The following is a 19954-nucleotide window of genomic DNA, read 5'->3' as shown; positions in this document are numbered from 1 at the left end:
GACCCTCGTATTTATTTAGAGAGGAAAATATGTGAATAGTGAACTATTGATAGCTAGATTATACAACATTTAGACTTAAATGTTTGAGTACTATAGATTACCACTGAGTGTCATACGCCCAGTCCAGACTTTAATGTGAAAAATTACGAATTTATGCATCGCTGTGACTGTATGGTTTGTGGGATATACACTTTTCATTACATGCAGGCAAGTATGATATTTTATAATATCTAATTATTCAAATCCATTATTTTACATTATTGTATTTTCACATTATATGTACTGTATATATATATATATATGTGTATATATATATATATATATATATATATATATATACGTATATATATATATATATATATATATATACATATATATATATATATATATATATATATATATACATATATATATATATATACGTATATACAGTATATACAACAAAAGTGAATATATTCAATTTAATCATGTGTAATGTTATGACATGGACTCAGTGATTCCACTGTTCACCTCTGATCACCTATAATTTTCCACTCTGGCCACACAGAGTGATCAACAGCCAAAGCTAACTCACTGATTGAGTGACTTGGCTTTGTTTGGTCGGTTGCGTCTGTCTGGCTACGGCTCACTCCATTACAAGTCTGAATGACTAATTAATGGTCCCAGGACAGTTGACACCGGCTCCTCAAGATCCATTTACACCCTCATCCCCGGAGGGCTCTGCCTGGACTCCACTGCACTTCTTTAATTCTCCCTAACCTCCATCCTCTCCTCCCTCATCCCCTCATCTATTATTCATCCGGCGGTAGAGTACTGTTTAAGGAGCAGGTCTGTGGATAGACAGATTGAGAGACAGGTTGATCAGACAAATAGAGGTAGACATTGCATTTGGGATGCGAGGGAGAGAGAGATAGAAAGAGTGAGGTGGGGAACGTGTTACTATCTGTATTGGTCTTTTCAACTCTGAGGTATTTTGCAGTAGTTTGTCTGAAGGGGAGATAGATGAACTCTGATCTCCACCTGCACCTCCACAGCACACACATTCATCTCTGAAGAGTGTAATGTTGGGTCAGAAAGATAGTATTAGACCCCGTGTGTGTGTGTGTGTGTGTGTGTGTGTGTGTGTGTGTGTGTGTGTGTGTGTGAGTGTACAAACCGTATTATTCACAGTTGCTACAGAGTCCTTCAACTCCTCAATGCCACACCATCAAACATACACACAGTGCAAGGAGAAAGATTAAGGAAGGATGTTAGATTAACTTCTGCTACCCACGAGCATCCTGGTGAACCACAGTACGGCCCTTGGCACCCATCTAACAGAGAGCAGCAGTATAAGTGTGTGTGTGTGTGTGTGTGTGTGTGTGTGTGTGTGTGTGTGTGTGTGTGTGTCTTTAGCCAGTAATGATCCTGCACATGCAAAGCTCTTTAGAGTCCTTCTCATAGCTAACAGAGCTATGTCTTTAAATAGAGGGAAAAACATTTTCAGTTTTATTAAAGGTCGTCCTCAGCTTTAAGTCCTTTTCATGCAAAACGTAAATGACCATTGCAAATCCGTCAAAGCTACAAAGGGCAGAATACACTGAAGATGTACTGCTGTTAAATTGTGGGAATGGAGAAAGCTGTTTGACATAGTGGTTAAAGAGAGCAATCTGTTATTCAAAGGTCACGATTTCAGAGTTGGCTTCTAAATGCAGATTGAACATGGGAGAAATTGAAAAAAGACAACATTGTTTTTTACGCCTTACATCTCTTTGACACTATCACATCCAAAACTGCACATAATAATCGTTATTAGAACGGTGGGTTATGATATTGGGTCCATCCCCACTTTAACATGATCAAGAATGTTTATCTCTCCCCGCTATGTTCGCCATCAACCACTTCAGCTAAGAGTATCGGCTAAAAAGTAAATGTGCACTCAAAAACCTTTTAGCAAGGGTCAACACATGACAATGTGATTCCTGTCAATAATAGTGCTGCATCATTTTAAGCCTGCAAAATGATTATAGTAACCTCTCTGTGTCATATTGTACAAGAGAGATGGTCATGGTGCAGTGTTGAGTCATGTTGGGAGCTTTAAGTTTACATCTACTGTACCAAGTATGTTGTGCATTGTTATACCCTCAAGCCCCGACCCAGAAGACTCTACAGTCTTTACATGTCTTATGTACGCTCTTGTCCTTTACTTCGGTCAAATTGGATCGTATATAATTTCTCTATTTTGTGTTTAAAAGTCCTGCATTTGTCGGTCATGTACCAGCTGCAGGGAGGACGAAGAACAGATCAGGGTGGCTGTTAAAACAAGGTTAATGACTGATGAGTGATGCAGGAAGGATGGAGGAGGAAATTAAAAAGTGAGGGTAGAATTTGCAGCGGACGTATAATTCTACACACAGTGCACACAGAACGTAATCACACGTACATACTGAACATTACATACACACACAAAAACAGCATGACGCTGCTAATTTAGCATGAGCACCAGAGCTGTCAGAAATAACGACACATATGAGGATATGAGGAAAACGTGACTACCAAGGTTATTGGCAACTGGTCACAAGTTTACACACACACACACACACACACACACACACACACACACACACACACACACACACTCACACACACACGCACACACACACACACACACACACACACACTCACACACACACACACACACACACACTCACACACACACACACACACACACACACACTCACACACACACGCACACACACACACACACACACACACACACACACACACACACACACACTGTAGTCAGGAGATAGGGATGGGCAGCCTTGAGTAAATCAATTACAAGGTTCAGTATCAAGTTGAAGGTCACGAGGAGGGCACCATAACAATATCCCAGCAACAGCCTGTGAATAACAGCCACCACTAAATCAGCTCTCTGCACGGGCAGATAGAGCGAACACTTGTGGAGCAGGCCATGGGGTCCTAAGAGGAGAAGAGGAGGACTAAGCAGGTGTCCTTGTTTGTTTGGAGGAAGAAATACTATCCCATATGTCGTAATAGGCAAAACAACCTGACATTAATATGGCCCTGTGTGCTTATCTGTAGCACCAGCAGGAGGGCCATTCCCCATCATCCTCTATCTCTTTCTGTCTTGTTGCCTCTCTGTCTCAGTTTCTCGTCCTCGCCCTCTCACAGTGTCTATATTTATATCGCCACCAGAGCCGTTTTTGTCCACCCGTTCCAGATTTAGTGCTCTTGAGCATGACAGCAAACTGCAATCAGCTTAAGACTATACCCAGTGCCATGGCCCCTGTTAAATACAAACAAACACTGGGCCTGAATGTCTTCTACGGTTCCTTTAAAGCAATACTTTGACCTTTTGAGAAATATTCTTATTTGCTTTCTTGCAGAGAGTTAGATTAGAAGATCAATGTTACTCTCATATCTGTTCCATTTACTTTATGATGCCAGTAGTATCATTGAGTCAGTTATGATTCTGTACTCTACTGGACTGTATATACACCAAAGTGCCATAAGTATGTGGATACTCTTGTCCACATACTTGTTTGCACTTTTGGTCGGGGGCTGTCTTTCATGGTTTGTGCCCCTTCATTCCAAATAAGAGAAATGTCATTGTTATAGCATACACTGGTATTTTAGATAACAGTGTGCTTTCAACTTTGTGACAGCAGTTTGGGAAAGGAAAGGCCAGTTCATGGTTCAACATGAAAATGCACAAACCATGGTCCATAAAACTAAGGTTTTTCCCAGATTGGTGCAGAGGAACTTGACTGTCCTGCATAGAGCCCCGATCTCAACTTCACCCAACACCTTTGGGATGAATTGAGACCCAGAGAAGTTATTGCACAACATCAGTTCCCTTACTTTACTAGTGCTACTGTGGCTTAATAGGTGCAAATCCCTACAGCAAGGTTCCAATTTTGGAGCCAGAAGAGTGGAGGCTGTTATAGCATTAGATTGATGCCTATGGTTTTAAAGAGAGACGTTAAACAAGCACATATGGGAGTAATGATTGCAGCGCCCACATTCTTTCAGCTACATAGTATACCTGTGTATACAGCTGGCCCTGTGAGACTAGCATATCGGCTAGATATATGATGTTGGGCAGCCGTGGCTCATGGGGTAGAGGGGGATGTCTGGTTCGATCCCTGGCTGCTACGTGTCCTTGAGCAAGACACAGAACCACTAATCGCTCCCTGGGTGCTTCACAGCAGCCCACTGCTCCTAATAAGCTATGGATGGATAAAATGCAGAGGTCAGATTTCATATAAGTATCTAATGTAAATGACGATTTACATTAGTTTAAAGTTTAAGTTTAAATCATTGAAATAAACACAGCAAGCAATGTATTGACTAAGATGATGTTCAACAACATTCTTTTCCCAAATAAAATAATAACTAATACATTGTACATGTTCCTCTTCTGTGCAGTTCAGAGAGATGTAAGCCATGAGCCTGTCAAAAACTGAAAAGGCTGGCACTTAAATACAAGGCAGATTGCAGATACACCTTTTTTATCAGGACAGAACACACGGCATGGTCTGATGCTCTTTGTCTCGGCATGTGCTCTCACTTGCTCAGTAAACACACACACACACACACACACACACACACACACACACACACAGACACACACACAAACATACACAAACACACACACACAGAAAGAGTGAAAAAGAAGAACAGTTCCATAGTCATGCTCATTGTGACTGTGACTACATGTCAGTAATGACTAATGGCAGCTTACTGTTACTTTGCAACTGCTCCAATTATTAAACCCCAAATGGTTTCATTTGAACTTGGTTTGTTAATAGGCCATTGTGGTCAGGTCATCCTGAAAATTATTTCTGTGCCTAATGTCTATTATAAATGGGACCACACGTGACAGAGAGAGTTGTGGATACTGTTGAGTAGCTTTAGCCTTTCTTTCTTACTTTCATTTATCAACTATTACCAGTAGTGCTTTACTCCTCTATGCCATTCCATGGTCCTGAGTCTGTCAAAACAGTCTCTGCTTCTTTATGCATTTTTCTTTCTTCGCTTTCCTTCTTTTATTGCGTAGTTTTCTTGCTCAGAACTGTGCTGCCATTTGGAGCTATCCATGGTGCTGAACCTTTCTTCTTTCCTGTCTTCATCTGCATTTATTTTTCTTCCTCAGCTCATGTTGTGTTTGTTGTCAGTTTAAAAGAAGAAGAAAAAAACTACAGTACCTTCCACTTTTCTACTTCTTTCATTGCCTCCTTGTGAACACAGAACAACACAAGATCGTTTTAAGTGGAGCTGGCCATTGTGCTGAAACTCTAACTCTCTTTCTGTCTTACTATCAGGCTTTGTTTCTATCTCTCTTTATTTCTTAGTGACCACTTAAATACTGTATTAAAGGGATACATTGTCTGTGCTTCTGGCTTGATAATGTGTCCTTAATTATGATGGTTGTTGGAGAAATAGTTAAAATATTGTCACTATTTCTTCTTCAGATGAAAGATAAAAGTAGCCTAATGAATTTTAGTGATGTAGTGTGCCATGATGCCCTTCCATTAATTGGACCCTAGACCAATTTTTAGGCCCTCAGCTCGAAAATAGCATACCCATACGATGAGTGTAGCGTTGCAACTGTAAGGGCTATTTTAATACTTTTGGTATTAAAATAACCCTAACACTTGTGAGATGTGTTGATATGTGTAAATATCAGTATATATGTTACTGGTTAAGAGTAGATTAAGATGGCACACAGCACAAATTGAAAATTCAAATTTTCAAATGGAAGAAAAAGCAATTTCAGGATATTTATTTATTAGAAATCATGTAGGTCCAAGCTTTCCAGCTCTCCCAGATCATAGAACTATATGTTGAGGGTCTTTAAACACATTTTTACTTTGATAAAGTGAAGCTTTATCTAGTACATCTTGATCTAGTACGGAAAGGTCAGACGAGGTCAACCAAAATGTAATCTTGTTCCAGCTGTTCCATTGTAATTTTATATACTATATAATTATATACCTCACTTCTTTTATCACTAATAGTGTTCAATCTATCATATGCAGCAGTTTGGCGTCATTTTGAGAGCCTGGATCCTCTCTGAGACTGTTAATGTTTGTCATCCATGAGATTTTACCGTCTGTATTCCAGTTTTTTTATCCTCCAGGGCCTTTCAGCCAGTGTGAAGGGCCGATTTGACCCAATGAACGTTCCATAGACACGTCACAGCCTGCTCTGTTGAAACAACCTAACGTGACTTTGAATGACAGAATCCGTTAGCCAATTAGAAAATAAAAACTACCCGAGTGTCAAATTTCTCAAATCCCATTTGCTGAGATGTATAACCCTGCCCCTTCCGCTAGCAGGCACACAAGGCACACAACGGCAACGCCAGCTTTGAATTCAAACAGAGGGGCGTCCGCTGCGCAGATAGATAGTAAACATGAACGGATTAATTTATTTTTTTTGCTGCAGAACATCTCAAAGTAAGAAGCCGGTTTATGATGTAATCGATTATGCAGATTATGATGATGGCTTTGTTTTGTAAGTAAAACTGAGAGGCTGTGTCGTAGCGGAATGTGAAAAAATGGCTGCGGCCGTCTGGTCGCTAGCGATCTCCGAAGCCAACGGGTGTTAGCATTGAATTCATTTTTCAAAACGTTATTGGCATAAATGTGGCGAGTGGGACTGCCTAGGGGGCGCTATATCGATTGTGTTACTTGGTATTATACGTAGCTTTGTCATATGTTGTTTTTGGAGTGTGTAGAAACAGCTGAGATGACTTTGTAGCGCAGGAGCTGCAGTTTGAGCAGGTATGCGGCATTATATTCGTTACTGATGAGTGCACGTTATGAGTGGATTCATTTTTGGATGCATGCGTTTCCCCCGCCGGTGGGGGCGCTCGGGCCAGATTGGTTAAATGCAAAACTCTGTGTTTCCGGTTGAGTCATCAGCAGAAACAACATGACAGACCCAGCCCCTTGTCAGTCCAGCGTCAAATATCTTTCTCTGTTGGAAGCGGCTTATGTATTCAAGCTTATTGATTTGTTTGCCAACTCTATGCTGTCGACGTGGAGAGCGTGACCAACTCTCCAAAAGTCAGTTTTCTTTCTTTGGAAAAGGGATCCTTGGGAAAGAATTGACCAAGGCCCCCATCACACAGGCTCCACTGCCCGCACATAATTACAGCAACTGATTTGCAACAAACACAAGATGCCATAAATTAAGACTGTAATGATGGAAACGTGACGTGGAAAGGAAACAACTAACTCTTTTCAAGTTCAATTATTGTGCAACCATTCAGGCATAAATCATGAAAAATGTTGTTCCATTTGTTGTTCAAACTGGGAGGATTGGGTTTGAGGGGTTTTTTTAAATATAAAAAACGACGTGACAATAACTCAAAAGTCTTCCTGCAACATCAGGAGGACATTTTAATAGTGTTGCTATCCATAACTTGTGTAGCATTTATGCTATAAATCTGTATTAAATGTCCCTTTATATTAGTCATATTTAAAAAAAGAATAGCTAGAATTTGGATGACTTGGGAGTGGGATACTTATATTGTCACGTGCATCGCTCACTCCTCTCTCTCTCTCTCTCTCTCTCTCTCTCTCTCTCTCTCTCTCTCTCTCTGTCGCTCAGTGACAGGCGTCAAAAATACCACCAAGGGAGCGCATATCTGCAGCTTTTCACGCAGCCACACTCGGCTGTTGTCCACCGTACCGATGCGTAAATATCACAAAGAAAATTCATCTTTTCTCCGGACAGAGACACAGAGCACCGAGGTGACTGTGGAAAGAGCGTTTTTTCTTCTTCTTCCTATTCTGATGGTTCAAAGTAACCGAAGCTGGACTGAATCGACTTTACATGCCACCTAGGATAGTAGTCGGTCACCTTCTTTGCAAGACACATCGCCACAGACCTTTCTTTGAGACTTAAATGAGGGAGAAGATGTGGATATTTTACAGTGCCGACAATTCAAAGTGTCTTTTTTCTATTTGGAACCAGTGGTGTTTGTATTACGCAGCAGTGGCGTGTTTGTTGTTTTCTCCTGTCAGGACGGGTAATGCTTGCCCGTCGTCCTGCATCTGTGCCAAAGACTCCGGGACAGTGACCTGCCGTAATGGGGAGGACACCGAGGTGCCGGCAGACATACCGGAGTGGACGTCCACCTTGATACTCAAGGGGAGAAACATTTCAACTTTACAGCGTGGTGCGTTCATGAGCAACGGGACGGAGTTGCAAATGACGACACTCTCGCTGTCCCATAACGGGATACAGATTATTGAACCGTACGCCTTCCTGGGACTCCCCCTGTTGCATTTGCTGGATCTGAGCCACAACCAGCTGGAGTACATCTCAGCCAGGGCTTTCCACGGGTTACTGGAGCTTCGCGCTCTTTACCTAAATCACTCTATTTTACCACCGGCCTCAGAGCAGCTTTCAAATGCACTCAACACACAAAGTTTGCGCAACCTCCACAGACTGGAGTTAGCGGGAAACACGTTGAAGTCGATTCCCCTGCTGCGATTAGATATGCACAATCTCCACGCGTTAGTGTTGATAAATAACTCAATAGAGAGCATAGGAGGAGGAAATATAACCATGTTGTACCAGCAAAAGCGTATACGCGTCTACTTGGCTTTAAACCCGTTTCGGTGCAACTGCGAACTGGAGGCGTTTTACTACTGGTTGAAGAACTCATCCCAGTGCCCGGACGCGGGGCGTCTCCTGTGCAGCGAGCCGGAGGCCAAGAGGGGGTTTCCTGTGGAGAAGCTCCGGGAAGAGGACGTGGATTGTATGAACGAGAACCTCGAGGCGGTTTCGTACGTGTTCCTCGGCTTAGTGCTGGCTCTGATCGGGGTGGTGTTTCTGATGGTGCTGTATCTCAACCGGGGAGGCATCAAACGGTGGCTGAACAACATCAGAGATGCGTGCCGGGACCAGATGGAGGTCTACCATTACCGCTACGAGCAGGACTCGGACCCGAGACTGGCTAACGTGGCCGTTTAACCTACCGATACATCCGGACAATGCCATGTGGTGAGAGGGCACGGGGAGGCGACGTTTCCCTAGCAGTGCCCTGTTACAATCCAAAACCAATAGTTTTTACAAACACTTTCATCTTTTTCAGCAGCTGGGCCAATGAACTGCATGTGGCATTCCCCTCACGCTGGGATATGCACAGAGCCAAACACAGTTAAATGAATTTAAAGACTATTATAATAAGACTTCATCTTGCACAACTGAATATTTAAACTTCCAAGCACTATTGTACACGTCTCCTCAATAGAGGAATGCTTTTCATGCATCATGTTGCTTGTCAGACTAACTTAGTATTATTTATCTTATTAACAAAGTGACAAATACACAGTAAAGGTATATAGAATTACTGATTTGAAAAACTGGAACGAAATTGTGAATCACTGTAATTTCTGAGAACTGTAGCCCTTTGCAAATTGTTGCAAATGAATGGCCTACATTCAGCAGACCCCACAGGAAGAACAAGGTATTTGTGTTTCTAATGAGGGAGTGCATATTGCAACGGGTGAGAGAGAAAAGTGGTAGAGAAGGGGACTTGGGCAGGTAAAATGAGGCAAGGAAGCTGGTGAGTGCCATGTTTGTGCAAGCAGGCAATGCTTGAGTAAACTGTCATATTTCATCATCAGGAACATGGGGTAAGTTACTAACCTGGCCTTTCTGAACAGCCTTTGATCTCTGAAAATAACATGTGTATCATTTGACGCCAGGTCAGTTTATCGTGAAGGGGCAGAAGAGGAAGAGACAGAATCTAACCATGCATGTGACTGTTGTAGGCATAGAGAACCAACCAAAACATAAATAAAAGGTCAAATAAAAATGGAGAGTTAGCAGTGTTCTTTACGTCAGCGCATTTTATCATCACTGTCAGGGAATGTTGACTTCATGCAGCACTGTGCCAGACATTAAACACTGGAAGTGTTTCCCTGTCGTATTTTGTAAAATAAAGTTTTTGTGAAATCGCTACAAGCAGGTGTGAATGAGGGCATCGGCTCCATGTGAAGTTTTGAGTAAGTTTACCTGAACTGCAGTAAGATGTCACATCGTCAGCACTTCCGCTCACCAGAAAAGGTCTCGAGTATCTCACCTGCTTCTTTTTAAAGCACCAAACAGTCCGGGGCTGGTAGAGGTCTGCCGCTTGAGGGATGTAACAGAAAGGCATGGCAGTGTTAATCTCATCAGCTCTGTGACGAATAAAGCACGGAGAATCACTATCAACCCGTGAAGTCAGTATCTCTCTGCACCCCCGGAGCTCATCAACCGCTAAAGGTCAAACATGAAAAGCTGGAAAACATCAGGAGAGTAGGAGTGTGTGTGTGTGTGTGTGTGTGTGTGAGAATATTCATTTTAGTAATTTAACAGAGTCCAACTGAAACACGTTGGATAAAAATTAGATGAATGTGTAAACGACTTTTGATTTGTTTCATATACAAATAATAGTTTGCAGTTTTATAATGTAATAGTTAATTAATGTGTTTGTGCATGGGGACAAATGGTTGACAAAACTATTCAATCAGCATGAATTCCCCTGCTTTCACTCGCCTATAAATCATAATAAAAGTGATTAATACACCAGATTTAAGACAATGAGGCGAGAAATGATTTGTCGTTAATAAATAGATCATTTTGAAACAGAAGGCTGGTTATAAATAGGCATTTCTGTTCTCATAAAACTTAATTAGTATGAGATGTTTGTAAATAAACGAATGGATGCGATGGATGGGTGGATGGATGGATGGAAAATTGGATGGACAGACAGATAGGTAGAGACAACACAGTTTTTTGTTGTTGGTCAAAAAGACTGAATTTGTTTTTTGAAAGCATTCAGGCTTCAACTCTGCACTTTACTTGTCATTGCTCCATTTCTTTGTTCCTCTGCCATCTTGCTACATTCTCCTTAAAAAAAACACGACACCCCCCCTTTCTCTGTCTATTTCCCTTTCTCGCTCCCCTTCATCCAGGTAAATGACTTTATCCAGTTGAGTGACTTTGTAAAGGACGCAGGGATGGGGTTTAAGCTGAGCCCAGTGAAAAAGGAAGAACGGAAAGAGAGAGATAAAGAAAAGGGAGTCGAGAAAAGATTCATTAGAGTTCTTTAGTCCAGACACCAAATGTCCTTGACTTATGCAAAGCAATGACTCATTTTCTTGCTCTTTATGTGAATGGCCAAAGCCCGACTGCTAACTAGGGTAGATGTAGAAAATATTGTCTTAATTGTTGAACAGCTGCTGCTATCCGAGAATTTAATCATGTCTGAGCATCTGAACTTCAGGCGACTTTTTGAATGGCTTCTATCTTTCCTCCGTAGCAACACTTTCTCTACGATGTCACAGCCCATCAACCGCTGATGGAATAGTGTGCAAATATACATATTCTGGTATATCTGCACTGAAACGTAGCTCTCATATTGCCACCGGTATTGAGACATTTCAAACCATACCCAGCCCTATCCACAGCACAGAGGACATAATGAAAGATCACAATGCATTCTGGGTAAATATGCTTCACTAATGTCTGTCATTGTTCGCTTTCTCTCTCAGCCCTTTAAGATCTCTGACAATCTCTCAGAGGCCCCCTTAAGAGTAGACTTCAGATTTTTAAGGACGGGGACTCCACTAAGAGGAAGAGCCAAGGGGAAGTCAACTAGGGCTTTTTAAACCATACAGCTTAGAATATCTGTCAGAGAAGGGTTGATCATTTCACAATTACCATGGTTACTTTCAATTAAATGTCAGCTTTCAAGACCGACATTCATAGCTCATTATTAGCGTGCACCCCCACACATTCCCTTCCAGTTTTGTTGAGTGCATGCTTGGGACTCCTAACAGGTTCTTATGAGATTAATTAAGCTTAAATTCAAACAATAAAAAGTTGGGTTGTTTGTTCCAAGCAAGGTCATTAACCGGCATTCAGTGGTAATGCCGTCTAAATAGGAGCTCATTAAAGAGACTCCCAGGAGTCAAAGAGGCAGGAGTGAATCCTTTTGTTTGGGGTCACCATGCCCTGTTTGATGATAAATGCACCCTCGGGGAATACTTAACATTTGGCATTTCCTCATATTATTTTGTTGACTTAATTCATACAGCTAAAGCTCACACATAGTAAGATGAACAGAGACTACCGTAGAAGTATTGTACAAGATGAGAAAGAAAATGATGGAATAATCAATCCCATCTTACATCTGGACTACTCCAATCAATATTTCCATTTTATGGCTACTCTGCAGTGTAATTACAAACCATGGGAACCAATATTCTAAAGTGTGATATTGTGAACTTTTGTCTGGCCTCTGAGCTCAAAGGTCGTGGGTTTTGATCAGAACCACATCAGGTTTTAAAGAGGATGACTGCAGTCCTGGCCTGGGTTTTGATTAGTCCTGGACTGTGGATAAACACAGTTGGCTGGTCGATTGGCCTTTGGCCGTGAGGACAGATTCTGTCCTCACAAGCTGTCCAGGTGCCTCAGATCTATGCACTAATTCAACCCATTGACTTGCAGGTCAGAGATACAGAGAGAGAGTTTTGACCTTAATCCCCCACTGTAGGGCAAACATCAATTATTAGATTTCACACGTTAATTTCAATCAAGTTCTTTCCAGCGAGGTGCTCCTTTAATGGTTAATGGATAATTCGGTTAACAAGAATCCCATATAACCTTCACCTCCCTGCAGTGTTGTAGTCAAGGCCACCTAAACCACGACCAAGTCAACACCAAGACCAGAGCAGTACGAGTCCCGCACTGCATGACTCACTAAAAATAAAATGTGGAATATGTGTGTATGTATAAGTGTACCATGAGAAATGTCTTGATAAAATAATCACAAAGGCCTTGCAGAGGAGAAATGTATGGGTGGGAAATGTTCCTTTTAGTTTTCTATGCGCTAACACAGTTATGGTGTAAACAAATAAATCAGACAATGTACAGGCAACTTAATGATATCCTCGCAGTTGTGGTCTTGACCGGTCTTGAGTCTGAGACCAAGACTATGAGTACTATGAGAACTAAAAAATCCAACTAACGCCATACATAGACGCTTATGACTCACAGACAAACTTGCTGATGACCTTATGGCCCTGTCATTTCATAGAAAGCTTCAAACAAAGCTGCTATGGTCTATGGTACTGAATACTGAATATTCAGCAACTGCCTCACAGCTAAGAGGCACTAATTGAGCTTTTACTGGCTGGAATGTACTCTCAAGGACAAATAGGAAATGTAAGCAGAAATCACTCCATCAATATTTGAATGAATAATTAGTTGTCTAAGGTGTAGAGTTATTTAGCCATGCTCAGCAGTCAATGTTAGTAACAGAATAGCCCATGTTTTTCAGTTTGAAGCCTATCAGTAGTGAACGTACAAACACTAAGAGAAATAACATGCAGATGTTTATCTATTTTAGAACATTTAAGCTACACTGCAGTCCTTTTTTAAATGAATACGGGTCACTTATAACAGTATGCAGTTACCCTCAGTCAACATTTAAGATAAAGAGAAATTCACAACTAATTTGATGTGGAAAATACCAATTATGGGTAAAGTCCTGGCTTTCACAGATCTGCATCCTACAGCAAGAACACAGAGCATTCATATGCTTGTGTTTCTAAACAGAATTATACTCTATACATCAGACAAACAGCTCTGCATTTCTCACTTAAATTGCCTCATTTTCTGTAGCACAGGTGGCAGAAGTACACCACAGTGGCTCTAATTACAGTAACACACAAATATATTTCAATACATTATTTTTAATCACTGAAGCAATTCTAAATTGACAATAAAGCATTTAAATGCCTCATGACAAATATTCAGCCTGATTACTAAATGTTTGGTGCTCATTAAATCTCACTCCCATCAATCACAGCACCTTCTACTGTAGCTCTGCTAATTAGCTGCCAGCCAGACTGTTTGAGCAGTACGAGTATGTAACAGGCTGTTTCTCGTTCAAATGGCTGTTAAAAAAAATTGCAGTCTCTGCAGTTTGAATATTTCATGTTGTCCTTCACTAGAGAGAAGCTGCAGATCCTCTGAGCGGTCACATTGGCTCGTTACCTCGGAGAAAACAGCATCTGCTCTGACAACCTGTCCGTCATTTAAAGAGCTCTCTCCTCTCAGTACAATCTCAAGCCAACTATTCCAACTCGATTTTAAACATGCAGCAAAAGCATGTTACAGTACAAGATACTTTCACCATGCTTTCCCTGTCCCATATATATTTGTCTTTGAAAATTCCTCAGAACAAAATCCTGTAAAGTCCTGGTTTCATGTTTTTACCACACTCACATAACATCCCGACAGTATAATGCTAAGCGAATACAGCTCCAACATGATGTTCTGTGGGCTGTAGTTTACTTTGTTCAGAAGAGTGCAACCTCATTATATCATTCAGCGTGCATTTGAGTGCACACTAACTTTTTGCACCCACCATTAAAATCGGCCAGCTACTACCCCCGTGTGGTTGTTTGGCTGCCCTCTTATCCCACGGACAACAAAAACGTCAACACTTTCAACACAGTATTGTATATTACAAGTCTACGAAAGATGTGGTCACACCACTTATTGTAAAGTGTGGTTACGATGATGAAATGGAGGCTCTTCTGATTTGCAATAAAGAAAATATAAGGGCCTCTTATATTCTGAGGGATTAATCAGCGGCTCTGTATACAGTATAATGAATAGAGATGACCTTTATTTATGGCTGTGCTATCATGCTGTTGATGAAAACAACTGTGTCTTATTTCACATATAAAATGACTCACTATCCACAGACACAGATCAAACTGGTCAAATATCTTTGGGCATTAATGGAAATGAAATAATTACAGGTATGGATGCAGTTTTATTCTGTACAGCACAAAATATTGAATTAGATATTCAAAATGATTGAGGATTACTCATTATCTGGGAAAGGATTTTAATTGGGAGATTTAATAGTGAGTTCAGTGCTTTGCAATTGAGGCAAATGAGATTAATTAGGCTGAAGTCTAAACAGTAAAACGGTTTTGTTTGTTACAGGCAAAATCATGAACCAACAGACTCTGGTGATATCAGAAATGTGTCTCATTAGGAAAGTTTAATGGGTAAAAAAGTCAGGAGAGGGTTGTGTTTTCTGAGGGCATCTGTCTGAATGATTTACATGAATTTTCATCATATTATGTTAGTCAGAAATGCAAACAGTGTGTCTTGAGTGCAGGGGGAAAATCCATTCATATGCATCTCACTTTTGGGTGACAGATTTGAAGTTTGGGGTGAACAAGTCACTTCTTGGTACTACTCAGCTTTTTTGCAATATTTAAGGTAATCAAACAATTACGCCATGGATAGTCCATGTCTTTGGGTTTCAAGGTACAGTGGACATGCTTTTAGAGGAGTTGATGTAGATTGGTAGGTAATGACTGTGCTGTCATGTCCCCAGAGAAAGTAAATACATAGTTATGTTTCACACATCAATTTCAGGCAAGTTGTTGTTTATATCCACTTCCTTGGAGTGAAAAGAATCATAAATCAATGCCAGGATTAAAGAAATGTAGATTAGGCATTTGGGGTAAAACCTTCTATTTTGGCAATGAGTACCCTCATCAGCCCGAGGCCAACTGTTTCACAAAAGCCTGCACTATAAGTCCTGATACTCTAAATCCACTTTTAGAACTCTCTGCTCATTTCAATTCAAGGAAGGTTTCTTGTTCTTGCCTCATCAGGAGCCTGTAGTCAACTTATCTATTATTACACAATAACCTATATAAATCACAGCTAAGCTGAACCTCATGAGCTCACTACTGGTGCAACTCATCAAAACAGAGTTTGTCATGGATTTATTGCATTACAAGTTAGCCATGGTCAATGTACTATTCAAACATGGATTGACGAACATACAATAAAGGTAGATGTACTTATATTCAGTCTTGTCCGGCAGTCTGACACTTTCATGAGATTAAATTTGAAATGTACAACTCCTATTTCATTTTATCATCAAAAAGGACATGATGACCCAAGACAAAGGGATCGTGCCTCTAAGAGTCCCTCTGATGAATCCCAGTTGGGATGGCGTCACTGGGGAACAATGCTTAATGACCTTGCCTGTAAACAAACAACCCTCCATTGAACTGTTTGCCTGATTAATCTCTTCCCTCATTCATTGAAATGGAAGGGAAAGTGGTCATGCAAATATTTTAAAGACACATTACATTTTGAGGAAACCTGACACTTTAATTCAAAACAGTCTTACAAACAGCCACAAATAATCAAAAAACCACCATTCCGTTAAACCCCAATAATATGACCATGTAATGTTACAGCCCTCTGTAAATAATACAAAATAAAGTAAATGGTATTTCATGTTATGTAAACAGGAAGTGCTATAAAAACTGCAGTTCAGCACAGTGCCTTCACTTTGTATAGTTTTTTAATGATTCATACTAACTCATGAAAAATTGTTATTATGACAGTTTTAGTAAAGAGCCCCTCCTTAACTTATAACTTTATATTGTGTTTTTTAGGACTTCGGCTCTGATAGTAAATCTTTGCAGTTTGTATACTCCACTACACAATAAAGATGTCTGTTATCGGCTCTGTTCTCATGGATCACGCTGGGCTCTTGGCCCTGCCTTATCACTAACTTTTCCTATTTTCAAAGTCTCCTTAATGCTTTGACACAGACTCACCCCTGTTTTTCACGATTGTATGTCTACATATTTATTGTAATACCCTTGTGATGATCTTGGACATTTTTTTTTAAAGAATGTATTACACTGTTGGACTTTCAAACTGCTTAAATAATATGGAGACACCATATTTTTTAAGTTTCAGTTGTATACTGCCAATCGGTGCCAATATTGACCTTATTGAGCGGATTAAGTATCAACTAGTTGTGACTAATATACAATTAATTTTTTTGTCGTTAAATAATTCTGTGTTTCTACTATCGGGCCACTGATTGACTTTGTTTATAGCAACCTCTGCCTCATATTAGCCCACATTAAAACAACCCCAATGAGTTCCACAAATTTCTGATTTGTGGAAAAAGAGATCTTTGGATCGACACTTGGTAGCAACAAATCGGTACTGGGAGAAAAAAAGTTGGATCTGTGCATTCCTAAGCCACCTAGTATTAATTTTACTCTCATGGTGACAAAACAAACGGTATATAAGGTGGATTCTTAAAGTCACATTGAATAGTGGGTAGATTAATGCTGGTGCCTCCTATAATTTCACTCAAGTGACATTTCTGAAAGCTCATGTTACACCTCGCTTTAAATACCCATTATTGGATGGTACATTTATTGATTGATTGTGGTTACCCAGGGCATCATTAATAGCAGTAAGTTATTTAGAAGCATTTTGAATTTTCTGCTTCCGCACACAAGTAACTTCTAGATGTCTTGTGAGCATTCAGCCCATTTCCCAATGAATTAAGTTCCTTTTGACGATTGCAAAGTAAATTGTTTTAGTCCAATGCCAATGCAGCAAAAAACTATGAACACAATCTAAAGTATAATGAAACTTTTATCACACGTCCAAAACTAAGAAAGGCAACTTCAGAAAAGGCGTCAACAGCGTACAGGGGCTGAGCTCGCAGGCCTATCTCCTACAGCCCAGAGAAGAGGTGACTATTAGACAATTAAGGGGTTTATACTTGAGCTTTTCAAGAACACCACAAACTCATTAATATCACTGTACACCCGTTCCCATTACGCTCAAGTTTTAATTGCAAGAGTGCAAAACCATCTAATAGATGCAGATGAGATTAATTAGGCTTAAGTCTGAACAGTAAAAGGTTTGTTTGTTACAGGCAGAGTCATTAACCAGCATCATTTGGTAATGACATCACAAATAGAGCTCATTAGCAGGGTTCCCAGGAGTCAAAGAGGCAGGAGAGAAGCCTTTAGTCTGGGGTCACCGTGCCCTGTTTGATGATAAAGGCACCCTGAGGAAATACTATTGATTGTCAATGTCGTTGCACTTTGTTGTTAAATATCTTCATACACACCAAGTTTATACAAAGTGGGAACGTTTTTTTGAAAAAGATTCATGAAATTGTGTCTATGTTGTCGATTACTAAACAGTGAATATTGTATTATAGTTAGTATTGTATTTTTATTTGTCATTATTGAATATAAGAGACCAAAGACGGCTATGACACAGTGTGAGTTTAGTGAGAGAAACAAACAAAGTGAGTTTATGGTTGTTACAGTAAAATCACAGCTTTGAACATTTGTACAATGCATTGTGTGCCTACATCTAACTAAGCCTCAACAAAATCAGTTGATATGTTACTGTGTTGTTTGAATAAATGTAGCTCGTTATTTTAGACGAGGTACTCTTGGGGAAAGCACTGTGCACAGGGGTCCCAATTTCCTATCCGTTTACCTCAAAATGTGAGACTGCAAGACCTGCTAATAGATGCAGGTGAGATTAATTAGGCAAAGCTTGAACAGTAAAAGGTTTGTTTGTGAATGGTCATTAACCGGCTTTCTCGAGTGATGAAATCTCAAGCTGGGTTCATTAGAAAGACTCTGAGGTGTCATATGCAGCAGAAAGTCATTTTGTCTGGAGTCATTATGGATTGTTGGATGATAAATGCTCCCTTTAGACTTCTTTTGTTTTTCACCCACTTTAAGTTATATACAAAGATATTTTTCTACATTATCACATAGTTGACCTGAACTTTTTATTAACATTAAATTAAATATGTTACCATCAAATTTGGTGCAATAATATTGGTGTGTAATGGCAAGTGTGTTTGAAACTTGTGTCCAAGTTGTTGGTTAAGACGATAAGGTCTAGACCAGCACCGTTTCTGGTTTACGTTGACAATTGTGAGACCTGACTTGTCAATAGGCTTCTGACTAGGTCTAATAAAACAGTCAGTTTCTGTTGTTAAGAACAGAGATAGACACACAAGATGTCATGAGCAGAGCTCAGGGGCGTAAGACGGTTTTGTGGTTTAGAAGTATTTATGTGGTAAGAGATACGAAATGTGTACATATCCTCCCAAAATCAGGATGACAGTTATTTTAAGTGTAATACAACTCCAACATTTCATTATCTACCTTTGAATCTGTTGTCTCACTGAAACTGGCCTCCAAGCTCGGACAGCAAAATCAAGTTTCAATCTGTTGCCCTAAAAGCATATCTGCACCACACCAACAACTTCATTATACTTATATTTGGTTATCAATTCCTCAAATGCCACAATCAACTAAAAACAGAGGGGTCACACCCAACCCCAAAATGATTGACAGGTATCTTAATACATACACACCTATTAAGCCCTAAGCCTATTTGTAGGCCTCTCCTCGATTTTTGCATATCCATAGTAAAGAGAGTGTTTTTCGTCTAAATATAAGGTGTATTTTAATAGTTTTGATATTTTAGAAAGCTGACACTTGTGAGATTTGTTCAGCTTTGTAAATATCAGTATATATGTTACTGGTTAAGAGTACATTAAGATGGAACACAGCACAAATTGAAATTCTTTATCTCCGATTATAAATTAATCCAATTTTGATAAGATATATTTTTTTTAATGTTGTAGTTGAAAGCTCAAACCTCTCCCAGATCATAGCCCAATGGGTTGAGAGTCTCTCTGCACAATGTTTTCTTTGATAAAGTGAAGCATTCAAGAGCTAGAGAGGTATGAGTGCAGAGATTTCAGCCAAGGTCAACCAAAATGTCATTTGGTTCCAGCTGTTCCATTGTAATTTTATATAGTATATAATTATATATTTCACTTCTTTTATGACTAATAGTGTTCAATCTATCATATGCAGCAGTTTGGCATCATTTAGAGAGGCTGGATCCTCTCTGAGCCTGTTCATGTCTGTCATCCATGGGATTTTCTCATCTGGCTTCCAGTCCAGGTCTCCTAGCTCAGCCTATGATTGGTCGATTTCAGTCAATGGACCCTCCTTAGAAGCGTCCTGGCTATCTAACAAAC

The 19954-nt window shown here is 40.1% G+C and overlaps 1 protein-coding gene across 1 annotated transcript; it reads left to right on the top strand.

The window, feature by feature from the left end:
- Positions 1–7730: 7730 nt before the first annotated feature.
- On the top strand, positions 7731–9866 carry tpbgl (trophoblast glycoprotein like). The gene has a single exon (XM_068716528.1). It carries the CDS (start codon positions 7921–7923, stop codon positions 8992–8994), a length of 1074 nt encoding a protein of 357 aa, XP_068572629.1. The 5' UTR covers positions 7731–7920; the 3' UTR covers positions 8995–9866.
- The last annotated feature ends 10088 nt before the right edge of the window (positions 9867–19954 follow it).

The sequence above is a fragment of the Cebidichthys violaceus genome, unplaced genomic scaffold, assembly GCF_023349555.1.
Source record: "Cebidichthys violaceus isolate CVI_PGR_0920_01 unplaced genomic scaffold, fCebVio1.0.p SCAF_20, whole genome shotgun sequence".
NCBI lineage: Eukaryota > Metazoa > Chordata > Actinopteri > Perciformes > Stichaeidae > Cebidichthys > Cebidichthys violaceus.
This window is presented reverse-complemented; position numbering and strand designations above follow the sequence as displayed.

Excerpts from the sequence above, each read along its gene's own strand:
- tpbgl (XM_068716528.1), top strand. The coding sequence starts at position 7,921 with ATGAGGGAGAAGATGTGGATATTTTACAGTGCCGACAATTCAAAGTGT.